We start from the raw sequence: 14,027 nt of genomic DNA on the forward strand, positions 1-14,027 counted from the left end.
CTGCCTACCCCTGGGGAGAGTGTATGGACTCTGGGGATAGTGAAAATGAAGTGTGTAGATAGCAAGGTGCAAGGAAGGACTCTTCACTTTTTACTTTACACATGTCTGTACTGTTAACATTTTAATAGGTTATTTGTATCAAAAGAGATTTAATAAAAATTGCCAACTGTAATCCTAACAAGCCCTCTGACAGTCCTCTCAAATGTCTCACAAAGTGCCCAGAAAGAGTTAACACAGAGAATTCCAGAGGTTTGAAGTGAGGACAAACTCCTGATATGGTGGGGGGGGGGGGGGGGGGTGGAGGAAGAGTTAGAGGTGAGAAGCAGCAAGTGAGGAAGGGGAGGGAAAGGAGGGCTGGCCACCCAGTTCTCACCCTAGCCAATAGCAGGAAAGTTCCAGGCCCAACGCCCATTTGTGCAAACTATTTCAGGAGTCAAGAATTGCATCCGAGGCCATTGTCACTGTGACCTGTCAAAGAAGGACTAAGAGCTTCCAGGTTTGGCTACTGGGAGGGCAGTTTCTCCTGTAGTTGGAAGGTAAAATCTCAAGCCTCAGCTAATGTGGTGGTAATTGGGATGTGTGCTTTCTTCTTTATGGTGTATTGACTTCTTTTTTCTACAGGATACTAAGGTGCTCGTGGGATAGGGCTTTATTTTTACTAATGACAAAATATTAACACTAAATTTCTAACAGTGTGGAATGGTCCTTCCTGGTTCTTGCAGAGGGCAAGACAGTCTATTGAAGCATTAGGGAGACACTTGGATAGGCTTTGCATGGAAAAGAGGCAACACATATATATGCTTTGTTTCATGATTTTCATGTCAGTTCCCCTCAGTCTCACTGAGAGCAGTTAAACTTTCAATGACATTATGGTTGCATGTAATCTCACAGTAGATAAGTATTCAGTGCATGGTCTTTGCTAACATTATAAAATGGGTTCTTGCTTTATATTCCATCTCAGCAAAAAGTCTTAAAACTCCCCTTATTCGCAAAGCATGAAAAATGTGGCCAAACAAAGCAGTTTGGAAAGACATCTAACGAAATCACGCTTATGTTTAGGTTCAAATATAGGCCGCCAAGATGCTGCTCTGTTCTTAGTGTCACAAGGACCTCCTTTCCCCCATAGGCTTTACTAGTGATGGACCCATATGTGATTCAGATGAACAGCAACAGCAACCTTCCCTCAGTTCTGGATGTGCACGTCAACCTTGGTGGGAGAAGCTCCGTGCCGGGAAAAATGAAAGGCAGGAAGGCCAGATGGTCCGTGAGGCCCTCAGACATGTCCAACAAAACTTTCAATCCCATCCGGGCCATTGTGGACAGCATGAAGGTGAAGCCTAATCCAAACAAAACCATGATCGCTCTGTCAATTGGTGAGTTGGGGACTCTCAGGTGAGGGGCAGATCTCATCGCTGTTAGCCCCATCCTCACAACTGCTTGGAGAAGATGGGAGTAGAGAGGGAGTCCGAGCACTGGGCATGGAAGAGTAACCTCTTGGGGCTCTTTTTTTCTCTTCCATGAAAAGGGGACCCTACTGTGTTTGGAAACCTGCCTACAGACCCTGAAGTCACCCAAGCAATGAAAGATGCTCTAGACTCGGGAAAGTATAATGGCTATGCCCCCTCCATTGGTAAGCTTTTCCTGAGACTCTGTCTGGTGGCGTCCAAATTGTTAGTGCTCTTCTATTAGGAGTAAGTTTCCAGCAGTTCTCTTTGCTTCCCTGATTCATAGATCCTAAGGAGAGGCTAAGGTAAAATAGCCATTTGGATTTGGGGACGAGGATCTCAGAATGCTTGAACACAGCCAGCAGGGTTCAGCTCCTTTCCTGGCTTCCTCTGGCCCACTGGCTCTGCCTCTTTTGTTCTGTTCACGTACTTATTTCTCAACCAACATTGCTAATTTTCATATGAAGGCCTTGGATTTTGCAGGTGCCTGTTTACTTAGCCTCTAGGTCCTACATTAATTTACTTATTTGCACTATGTAGATAGCTTCTTGGCTTCATTTCTTTTTCTCTACACATTCAACCCTTATTTTAACTATGGTCAAATATCACTGTGTGGTTGAATGTTCTGATTACATTCAAATGCATTTATAACTGTTTCAGCTTAAATAAAGAGATAAAAATGAAGTAGAATACAAAGAATGGGCTGTCCCATTGAAGAAGAGGTTATTTCTGACAGAAAGAAGTTATTCTTATTGAGATGTTTTTACAGTAGGAGTTTCAGGTGTACAGCTGTATAATACAACTGTATACGCTGCAAAGTGATCACCACAAGTCTGGTTACTGCTCATCACCATACGGTTGGCCCCTTTACCCCTTTTTGCCCATCCCTATTCTTATTTAGGTTTAACTGTCTCCATCTACTATTTCCACATTAAATGTCTGATAAAATAAGTGACCCTTTGACTTTGTTTCAATGTTGCAAACACACACCCCCAGTCTCCATATGTACCTAGCAACATATTATTTTCCTTTTTAAAACTTATTTATATTGTTTTATTTGAATATAGTTGATACACAATGTTACATTAGTTTCAAGTGTAGACAGTGGTTCAACATCTCTGTACGTTATGTTTGCTCACCCCAAGGGTAGCTGCCGTCTGTCACCATACAACATTAGTACAGTACCATTGACTGTATTCCCTATGCTGCGCCTTTTATTCTCATGACCTACTCATTCTATAACCGGAAACTGTATCTCCCTCTCGCCTTCACCCATTTTGCCCATCTTCCTAGCCCCTTCCCTCTGGAAGGCATCAGTTTGTTCTCTGTATTTATAGTTCTGATTCTGCTTTTTTTCTTTGTTCATTTGTTTGCTGGTTTTTTAGATTCCACAATGAGTGAAATCATATGGAATGTGTCTTTCTCAGTCTAACTTATCTCACCTGGCATGATACCCCCTAGGTCCATCCATGTTGCTGCAAATGACAAGATATAGTGACATATTTCTAATGTAGGATGCAAATCCAGTTTTGTGCTAAAATAGAATTTTAAAAACACTTCAAAGAGCCTGAGGGACGTAATTTTTAGGTTGATTGTTTATGTTTTATAAAGTTTCATACAACAAAAATCAACAAAAGAAGACCAAAAATTAGATTATAAAACAAGTTTATAACTTTTATACCCAAAGTATTAGGGAACAGATTCAACCTGAAAAACCAAAAACAGTTCTCCACTTCACAAATATTCAAACGATATGAACATTTCATGCCAAAGGAAATATAGGCCATAACATTTATCTAGGAAAATTCTCTTCCTTATTAGTAATTAAGGAAGTGCTGATTTATATAACTTCAAGACATTTATCTCTAACTGTTAAGTGGAACATTATGAAATATTGTATCTGGACTTTATAATTGAATGGAGTCTTCTTAAAAGCAGTTTCGCAAACCAATTTGCATGATGCTGTCCCTACGTCAAACTTGTAAGCCAACATTTGGAAATATTGTATAAGAATTGAATTTAAAAGAAAAACTTGTGCAAAACCACTAATAGGTATATGATATAATGTAAAAAACTTAAAAGGGACCCAATGTATTACATGCATTGATTACAACTCTTCAAAATATATAGTCCTGGAAGGGATTTAGGAAAAATCTAAATATTGTTTTTTATGAAAAATAAAACATAATCATAGTAATCAAGATGGTGCAGAGTATTTTTTACTTTGGAAAGTTCTCCTTGTTATTATTTACACATGTGAGATTATTATAAAATTGTAACACATAACTCCTTTATAGTGGCTGAGAGCTAAACTGAACAGTTTGTGCTCTAAGCAGGGGCAGGAGTTAGCCTGAGGTCCTTTTGACTCTAGGGCATAGTGGTCAGTTGCCAGATGCAAACTTTCAGCTTCTTCCTTCCGGTTCTTTCAGGCTACTTATCCAGTCGTGAGGATATTGCTTCTTATTACCACCGGCCCGAGGCACCCCTGGAAGCTAAGGTAGGGCTTAACCAAGGTAACAGCTCTGAAGTAATACTGGGCAAACTATACCATTTTCCTTGTCTCTGTTCCACAAGGAATAACAGTTTCGGGAAACAAAAGGCGTGAAGAATTTCCCTTTAGCAATTTGAGAACTTCTCATAGAGTGAGGCCACTTAATCCCTGAGTATATTTAATGCCATTACAGTATGATGATAATGTTGAATATAATTTATGTGGTGTTCTGTCTTGAGGCTCAAAGGATTCAGAGGTTCCCCTACATTTGATTCTCTGCAAAAGAACTTTAAAAAACAATAATTCATAACACCAAATAAGTAACATTTTTTATTTTACCAATAAGATCTTTCTTAAATTTCTTTCTTAAATTTGTAGCTTCCATCATTCACTTCCCCACTCAGATGGGGAGGCTCCTGGGTGGCTCATTTGGTTAAGCGTCCAACTTTGGCTCAGGCTGTGATCTCATGGTTCATGAGTTCAAGCCCCTTGTCAGGTTCTGTGCAGACAACTCAGAGCCTGAAGCCTACTTCAGATTTTCTCTCTCTCTCTCTCTCTCTCTCTCTCTGTCCTCTCCCATTCACCCTCTGTCTCTATCTCTCAAAAATGAATAAACATTAAAAAAAAAAAGCTCACTCAGATGGGAAGATTGAGGTACTATGGAATATTCAATCGATGGCAGGGCCACAAGTTTAAATGCCACTCTCCCTCTGTCGTCTACTGTGTGTGTTGATATTTCTTAACATAAGAGGTGCCCTCAGTCTGTATTTCAGAGAAGAATCAGGCTTCAAATTTCTGGTCGAAGGTAAACAAATAACCAAGTGAAAAAGTCCAAGGTCATAATGATCTCTCATGGAAGTCTGCTGAGTCATAGCTGACATGTACTTGTTAAAGTGATTTACTTCTTTTAAGTGGTCAATATTTTCAACGTTTAGATATGGACATATATAAGCATTTTCCCCCAATTTTGGCTTAGTACAGTCCTGACTACTTTACTTAGAGCTTGTAAAAGTAAGTTTATTATTGCTCCCCACTCACCTATCTGACAATGTCTTTTCTCCCACTGCTGTTGGAACCCCTAACAAAATGTACCTTTTATTTCTTCACAGGATGTCATTCTGACTAGTGGCTGCAGTCAGGCTATTGAACTTTGTTTAGCTGTGTTGGCCAACCCAGGACAAAACATCCTAGTTCCAAGACCCGGTTTCTCTCTTTATAGGACTTTGGCTGAATCAATGGGAATTGAGGTCAAACTCTACAATTTATTGGTAAACAACTTTTTAATTTTAGACCCCAGTGTTGAATTATGGCTTTGTAAAAATATATGACAATTGTCTTAGCACAGAAAGATTTGGAAGTGGGTGGTGGAGGCCACAAACACATTTTATTATTTAGAATATACTGTTAAGTGAATATTTCCCCTCAAGTTTTCAGAACCATCTTAGTCTCACCCTTTCTTCCTCCCCAGCCAGAAAAGTCTTGGGAAATTGACTTGAAACAACTGGAATCTCTAATTGATGAAAAGACAGCTTGTCTCATTGTTAATAATCCATCAAACCCCTGTGGGTCAGTGTACAGTAAAAGTCATCTCCAGAAAATTCTGGCTGGTAAGTCCATCAGACTTCATTTGACAGGAGAAGATATGGGGATAGGATCCTTGAGCTGTTTTCCTGGAATGAGAAGAGGGTTAGTTCCGAGCTGAGGATGGGGGTGGGGGAGCTCTACTGGGGTCTCCAGTGAATAGTGTGCCCCTGGAGCAGTAGACCTCACCTACAAGGAGAAAAAGGCAGCACTTGCCTCTTCACTATTCCCATATGTGGAAGAGCAGGTTTGAAATATCTGGTTAATTAAATGGTATATTTAGCCTCTGTATCCTGGAAGAGTATAAGAATTTATAGTTCTTAAATTGGAAAACAAAACACATAAATATGAAATGCAAAATATAATAAGTCCAGGTGAATATTAATTGCTAAGGCAATTCACATTAAAAAGGATTTCAGTCTGGGGGCCCCTGGATGGCTCAGTTGGTTAAGCATTCGACTCTTGATCTCAGCTCATGTCTTGATCTCAGAGTCGTGGGTTCAAGCCCCATGTTGAGCTCCATACTGGGCATGAAGCCTACTTAACAACAACAACAACAACAACAACAATGATTTCAGCCTGTTTTTCTTATTTTTAGTGGCTGCAAGGCAGTGTGTCCCCATCTTAGCTGATGAGATCTATGGAGACATGGTAAGTCTTGGGCAGGATCTATCACTACAATAATCTCAATTCCAAATTACTTCATGGGACCTTTAGAGGTGGCATCAAAAACACCAGAAGTAATTCCTAATCATTTCAGTACAGCATATCAGTATCCCTGCACTCTTAAAAGTACATATAGATTCTACAATCTCTTAGCCAGTTTTCCGAAGTCCAAAAAGCTATAAAAATCTGAAGATTTTTGAAATTCCTTTGGTGGAAAAACCTGGCTTGACTTGATGTAAAGATATTTGTAGATTTTCTATGTATCTCACTTATATATGTATATATATATTTGTCAAGAATGTAAGGAAAGGGAAAGAAATGTTAATATGCTTGATTAGGAGTGCCGTCCCGCACTGCTTTGGGGGTGTTACATAATATATGATCCAGGTAAACTTCTCAAAAATCCAAACAATCCTACATTCTGCAACAAATATGGGCCCAAGAATCTCAGGTAAAGGGTTGTGGACCCCTATTATATTTTTAAATGTCTAATTCCAACAAGCATTCATTCCCCAGAGCAAGCTTTGTTGAGTTGTATCTATTCCTGGGCCAGGATCAGTATCCTCATCGTAGGCTTCCTTTAATCCAGACCAGATGTCAGGTTATATGTCTCTGTATAGTCTCCTTTGAAGCCTCCTAGGCTCCCAGTTATGCTTTAGGGTAGGATGAGCGCATAAATCCAAGGCCCTGTTCCTAGTTATACAAGGTAAAGACTGGAAGGCATGGGATTTGGAGGAAAGTAAGCCAGAAGACAACTGCAAGGATCTCTTCTCCTCAGGTGTTTTCGGGTTCCAAATTTGAGCCTCTGGCCACCCTCAGCAGCAACGTCCCCATCCTGTCCTGTGGAGGGCTGGCCAAGCGCTGGCTGGTTCCTGGCTGGAGGTTGGGCTGGATCCTCATCCATGACCGAAGAGACATTTTTGGCAATGAGGTAAGAGCAATGAGGTGATACAGTATGTCTAATTTAGGATATATATGTGTATTTAATTTGCATGCACAGTGGTTGGGTGGTGATTTTTTTGTTGTTTTAGTGTTGTTTTTTCTTCTTTCTTCTTGGCCCTGTAGTTCTGGGTGCCAAAAGATGCTGGGTAAAGACGGTACTTAGTTATTCCTCTCCAAAACTCAGTTTTCTTGTACCTGGTTCTATGAAGAAGTTCCATCTGCTTCTAATTTTAGGACCACAAATAAGGAAACAATAGCTATAATGATACGTGATTTTGTTTGCAGGCTTACAATATGCCAGCACTTGATATACATTATTTTACTGTAATCCTCCCAACAACTCTAGGAGGCCATAGTATTATCTCCTTTTTACGGTTGAGAAAACTGAAGCACTGAGACATTGTACAATTTGCTGAGTCACGCAGCATGTGCGTGACAGAGCTGGGCTACAAACCCCAGTGGTCTGATCTAAGAGTGCCAGTAGGCACGCACCATCACTTCTCCAGAGACTACAAACCTGATGGAAAGAATAGGCAGAACCAGAATCCCCAAAACTGGAATGCTTAAGGAAGGCTAAATAATGTGTTTGCGGGTTGGGGGGGTTTAGATCCGAGATGGGTTGGTGAAACTGAGTCAGCGGATCCTGGGACCCTGCACCATTGTCCAGGGAGCTCTGAAAAGCATCCTACATCGCACCCCTCAGGACTTCTACCACAACACTCTGAGCTTCTTGAAGGTAAGGGCAGCCCGTAGCCTTTTACTTTGGGAGTGAGGAAATGCCGCCAGTGGAGTTAGGAATAACATGTCCTCGTTTCTGGAGCGGTGTGCCATTATGGGGCCTCCAAATCAGGAGATGGCATCAGTGTAACTATCCACCCTTCCATGTCTCTCATTTCTGGCACTTCACTCTGCTCCTGGCCAAAAGTGATAGGATTTTTTTCTCGCCTACTTCCTGTGCCCTTGATGCCAGCAGAGCAAACTTAGGTTCCCTGCCTCCAGTGTGGGCTCTACTTTTAATGACGTGCTTTTCTTTCACTTATATTTTGATTCTTGACATCTTTCTGCCTCCTCTTGTAGTCCAACGTTGATCTTTGCTATGACGCACTAGCTGCCATCCCTGGACTCCGGCCAGTCCGCCCTTCTGGGGCCATGTACCTCATGGTAAGTATGTAGGTGGCAGGCATTTTCTGTAAGGCAAGCAGAAGCTGGTCTGCAGGACTCACAAAGACAACCAGCTAAGCCTCCGGGCCTGTTAGTTTAGGAATCGCCTTGTTCTGAATGTCTGTTCAGGTCACTCTGAGATCTTGACCTGAGCCAAGGTCGACACTTGCCCGACTGAGCCACCCAGGTGCCCGTTTCCAGAATAACTTGGGGCATTGGCATTTTGTGGACTGGAGACACTAGTATCTTGTAATTGGTGGGATAGTTCCATGCAGTCAACAATTGCCCGGCTCACAATGTTAATGTTGCCTTTTTAGAGAAACACTGACATTCTATTTCCAGCTTTCACTTATCAACATCCAGGAAGGAATGCTTCAATAAACTAAAATATTAATATAAAGACATCCTGTCTTTCCTATGAAAAATTCCATGGGCTCCTAAGTGTTAGAACTCTTAGTTATCAGTAGTAGAGTTCCAAGATATTTTTTAGAGCAGTCCCTATGTTAGTTTCTGGCATGGGGAGTTGGCCTGTTTTCCCTCCTGATAAGTTTGCCTCTCCCTGTAATTGGTATAGGTTGGCATTGAGATGGAACATTTCCCAGAATTTGAGAATGATGTGGAGTTCACAGAGCGGTTAGTTGCTGAGCAGTCAGTCCACTGCCTCCCAGCAACGGTGAGTGTTCATGTCTCTCAGGACATTCCCAACAGTTTCTAGAGCCTCGGGTTGAGTTGGTCTTTAGCCTGCCTTTTTTTCCCCCCAACAAAGTGTATTCTCATTTGATAAGATTCAAACTGATGTGTTTCATGACGTCTATTTAAAATTTGTTTCTCCCTCATCATTATCCCATCCATACCGGGAAGAAACGTTGTGGCTGAACATTTTAAGTGAGGGGAAACAGGCTTGTCCCACAAGTCCCTTTTAAGATGAATTGTTTCTAGACTTAGCACCCCAATGATGGTGTCAACCAAGAAAAGAAGCGGAGCTAAAATAAAACAAAAACATTTATTTGGTGTCTCAGAATTGCAATTTGGGGAACACAGATCTGGGCAGTGACCCAAATAGTGTCCTTCCACCCCCCAGAACAAAAGTCAAGTGTTTTTAAAGACAAAAAGGAATGCTTGTATATGCTATTTATAAAGAATTTTGATTGATTGGTGGCAGAAAACTAATCTTGGCTGAATGTAATTGGTTACTAAGGCTATCACTAAACAAAGTCTCACTGTAGCAAGTCTCAAGACTCTGGCTGAGTCCTTGTGAGATTGGTGGTTTGGCCCAGTTCAAAAGTTCATGGTTTCATGGGTGAAGAGGTGCATAAGATCCATCTCCTTAATGGCCTTCTGGGTCCATTTTAAAACCCCTTGACATAAGCGACCCCATTTTATTTCACCTTTCACAGAGGAACTGAGTCAACTGATAGCTCTGAGTAAATGACATCACTGCTTCTTGCTGATTAGGACCCTGGCCATCGTAGGGTGGTTTAGTACCAGATTCAATTGCTATGAGAATAACAGGCTCTTATTTTTGCAGTGCTTTGAGTACCCGAATTTCTTCCGAGTGGTGATCACAGTCCCCACAGTGATGATGCTGGAGGCCTGTAGCCGGATCCAGGAGTTCTGCGAGCTGCACTATCACTGTGCTGAAGGGAGCCAGGAGGAGTGTGACAAATAGGCCCAAGTCCGTTTTCTTGAGTATGTGTCCCATCCGGGGAAGGCTGGACTGGGCCTTGCTGTTCCTCAAGGGGAATCAGGTGCCCCTACTGGGAGAGGGGCCTCAAAAGCATGTCAAGCGTTCAGAATCGCTCCTGCTTTCCCCCAGCTATGTCCACATACACACTCTGAATCCCAGATTGTCCTCACTCTGCTCTGCTGGAGTGACTCACTCATTCATTAATCTGCCCCCTCCTATATGACTTCCTCCTTTTTTATTGAGAATACTAGGTGAACAAAATTTACCAGAAAGCACCAGAGACAAGAAAATTAAAAGCTCATGATAAGAGAAACAAAAGATTGAGAGAATTTGTGCCCCAACCATTTCCTCATACTATAAATAAGAATACACTCTCTCCAGTCAGGTCTGAGGCCTAATTCTGTTACTGCTTCACTTCAGGTATACCTCGCTTTATGCAATAGAACTATAATGAAAGAAGTTGGGGACACATATATTGGTTAATTATTTTCTAAACACATTAGGAAAGTTTGCTAATTTGAAAGATCCCTTACAGAAACATTTTCGTTGATTTTTTTTTTAAGAACTGTTGATCGTATGGGGTGCCTGTCTGGCTCAGTTGGTAGAGCATGTGACTCTTGATCTTGGGGTCAAGAGTTCAAGCCCCACATTGGGTTCAGAGATTATATCAATCAATCAATCAATCAATCAATCAATCAGAATTGTTGATTGTAAAGGTAATCAATGGACTTTCTAAATTTAGATATGTGTGCATCAGGGTTTCTTAAAATGAGGGCACATCTGTATTTAAAAAAAAAAAGGAGGAATCATCGGACCTTCCAGAAATACTGTGGTGTAAGGGCCAGAAATATTCTCATTTATCATTGTTATGGAATCATTGCTTTTGCTGTAAGGTTGATAATGATTTATTGATATGTATATTATATTATCTTTTCATATGTTTTCTAAGAAACATTTATATTGACAAGATCCTTTATTTTGCCAAGGGCATAAATTATTGTTTTTCTTCTTTTTTTAAAAAATAAATTTTACTAAGTATGCTCTTCTGTGGTTTTTCTCCTCTGTGGGGAATTCCTATCCTATTCATTGCTATTCATTCCTATTCATTGCTCAGTCTGATTGATGCATTACCCACTAGACTTCATTTATTTCCCTGTCCATGTACTGACATTTGGAGTTACTTAAGAAACACTATTCCTAAAATATTTTATTTGGGAGCTCATTTCTGGGTTCCTACTTATAAATAAGACAAACTAAGAAGCAACATTATAAACCTCTGGCCTTTGACTTTACACTTTCAACTTTTTGGAACTCCAACCTCTGGTCCCAAATTCCTATGCTCTACATCTGCTAACCACTCACTGGTGAATGAAACTGAATGGGTTCAGGTGACCCAGGGAATGAGAAGTGTCAGACATCTTTCATTATCCGCCTTTTGTCTGCAAATCCTTTTAGGCACAGTAGACTAATCTTTTTTCTCAAAACTTCCCTTACAGAAGGGAGCATGAAGTTATCTTGCAAGGTTGGGGGCAGGAGTATACCATAATCAGTCTACAGATTACTAAGAGAAATTTTCCTTATCCTGAAGAGGAACTTCAGGTCTCAACCCTGCCAATCACACTGACTTAATTTCCTTTACAAAACTAAACATCAAATGCCCACATTTAGTGAGTTCACGCTAAAATTTACCTTTTAATTTTCTTTGGCAAATCCAAAAGGAACATACAACAATAGCGATAATAAAGATTTGTTTCCTGTAGGCCACCACTGCCAATAATTTTCTGAAAGTGTCCGGTTCCTCTTTTCCTATACCACCCTTGCCCCATCCCCTGAAGATCTGTCCAGAAATATTCAGGAAAACTTGGTGGTTTACGCAAGATGTTTTATCTTAACACGTACATATAATTCTATCCAGCTTTAGTGAATTCTACTCAGATTTCTTAAACTTGAGAGTTTCTTTCGTGTCTACATTTTGATAGAGGAGTCAAGGACATACTCAAGCATTAAAAAAAAAAACCCGCAGACGGGACACATTTCAAAAGATGCAAACAAAGACGAAAACATTCCTGTAAACGTGTGTGTGTGAAGTTTTCCCTTTTTTCTTTCCTCTCTTCAAAGTAACTATTTTTTTAATTTTTAAAGTTTATTTATTTTGAGAGAGAGAGCGAGCAAGGTAGGGGAAGAGAGAGGGAGAGAGAGAATCTCAAGCAGGCTCCGCACTGCCTGCACCGCACACAGCCTAACGTTGAGGTTGTAACTCAAGAGCAGTGAGATCATGACCTGAGCTGGGCTCATCAGACGCTTAACTGACTGCGCCACCCAGGCGCCCCATAAAGTAACCATTACGCAGCTTTATAATTCAGCTTCCTATGGAAGACAAAGAAAGGATGATATTTCTGAGGTGTCCATTACCTCCAGGGTGTTTCTAAATAAAAAGAACCCCTGTGCCTGGTTGCTTCCAAACAAGATTAAAATTCTCACCTCCCGTCCCCCCCCCCCCCGCCCCAGACAGCTTCCAGATGCTTCGCGATGGCAGTGGCAGGAGAATGCATTAGAAAGTCTGTGATTTCACCTTTCTTTCTAGGCCAGAGCACCGCCTATAGGGTAACTGGCCAGTACCACAGACCAGGAGTCACAGCACGTCCCACCCCAGTCCCTAGTTGCCAACAACTCCCAGACAGCTGGGTAGGAACAGAGTGCGGAGGAGAAACACCAGGCTGCGTAGGCGCTGTTGCGAGCGCGAGCGCCGCGCTGCTCCAGGCGCATGCGCCGTCGGGGGGCGGAGCGAGGCACGAAGGGCCGCTCAGGGCGCAGGCCCAGATCCCTGAGAGGTCGGAAAGGGTGGATCCTTTCCTCAGATGCTGGTTTTATTCCCAACGTCGGGCCTCGGTTTTGTTTCCTCCTTTCGCGTCTTTCCCGGACCCGCGCCCTGTGGAGAGATTTTCTTCCCCCTTTACCCCCTGTCCGGGCCACATCTGGCAGGAGGCTTCTCGGAAGCTGAGACATCATCCCTAGGTATTGTAAATACCTGTTAAATAAGTGAACTGTACATTTATTTCTTTTCCCAGCTCTGGGCCAATCCCAGCCAGTCCGATGAGTTGTGAAACAGAAGCAGAAATTCCCAGTAGCTGTTGTCAACTGACAACAAAAGTGTGGTCCCTGGAACTTTTCTCCAAAGAATTGTGTCCTTCTGAGTCCCTGGTACCTGGCATATATGTTTGGATCCCTACTCAGCCGGATAAATGAATCCACCGCTAGGTTCCGCACACTCCGCACATTACTACAGTAGGGGCTGTATTTTATGTTATGTAATGTTATATTATTATTATTTTGAGGAGGGGCTGTATTTTAAGTACCCTAAAAGTTGAATTATTGAATCCATTGGAGAACTGAGTTCCCAGTACATCTAATTCATACTCTCATTTGTTTTAAACAGTTTGGGTATGTTGATCAACAAGTTTCATAGGGTGTCCTAGAATCGACAAATCTGGATGCTGTTTGTGGGTCAAATCGTTAAACAGCATCTTCCAAAGAGGTAGTCACTTTCTGACGTTACAATTGAGGTATATTATGTAGGTTGCGATGCCACTTCTGCAAAGGAAACAAGGAGAAGAACAAGCAAGTGTTAATTTTTGTCAGCGTTTCAGGCATGGAAAAGAATTCTTGCTCTTTGAGACATTGACTCATTTGGTAATTGAAATGCAAAGTACATTATGCCTTATTTATTTATTTATCTAAGAGAGAGTGGGAGCAAAGGAGGGGGGCAGAAGGAGAGAGAGAGAATCTCAGGCAGATTCCTCTCTCAGTGAGGAGCCCAATGCAGGGCTCAGTCTCACAATTGTGAGATCATAACCTGAGGCTACATCAAGAGTCAGACGCTCAAGTGACTGAGCCACTCAGGCGCCCCACTTTATGCTCCATTTGAAAAATAAAGCCACAGGAGTTTTTGCTTTCGCAGCATATATACTAAAATTGGAACAATACAGAGAAGATGAGCCTGAACTTAGCAGTCCAAATTCAACAGCACATTAAAAGGATTATACACCATGACCAA

General features: G+C 41.6%; 1 protein-coding gene across 1 annotated transcript; it reads left to right on the forward strand.

Moving 5' to 3' along the window:
- The first annotated feature begins 404 nt into the window (after positions 1 to 404).
- TAT (tyrosine aminotransferase) lies at positions 405 to 11,014 on the forward strand. Its single transcript, XM_060650244.2, has 12 exons — positions 405 to 536; positions 1,127 to 1,373; positions 1,526 to 1,630; positions 3,875 to 3,942; positions 5,046 to 5,204; positions 5,405 to 5,543; positions 6,116 to 6,168; positions 6,962 to 7,114; positions 7,733 to 7,861; positions 8,203 to 8,286; positions 8,861 to 8,959; positions 9,815 to 11,014. Exons 2-12 carry the CDS (start codon positions 1,139 to 1,141, stop codon positions 9,953 to 9,955), a joined length of 1,365 nt encoding a protein of 454 aa, XP_060506227.1. The 5' UTR covers positions 405 to 536; positions 1,127 to 1,138; the 3' UTR covers positions 9,956 to 11,014.
- Positions 11,015 to 14,027: the final 3,013 nt, after the last annotated feature.

The sequence above is a fragment of the Panthera onca genome, chromosome E2 (genome assembly GCF_046562875.1).
Source record: "Panthera onca isolate mPanOnc1 chromosome E2, mPanOnc1 haplotype 2, whole genome shotgun sequence".
Taxonomy (NCBI): domain Eukaryota; kingdom Metazoa; phylum Chordata; class Mammalia; order Carnivora; family Felidae; genus Panthera; species Panthera onca.

Coding starts and splice junctions, on each gene's coding strand:
- TAT (XM_060650244.2), top strand. CDS start 1,139: ATGGACCCATATGTGATTCAGATGAACAGCAACAGCAACCTTCCCTCA. Junction 6,169..6,961: donor ATGAGATCTATGGAGACATG/GTAAGTCTTGGG, acceptor TCTTCTCCTCAG/GTGTTTTCGGGTTCCAAATT. Junction 7,862..8,202: donor ACACTCTGAGCTTCTTGAAG/GTAAGGGCAGCC, acceptor CTCCTCTTGTAG/TCCAACGTTGATCTTTGCTA.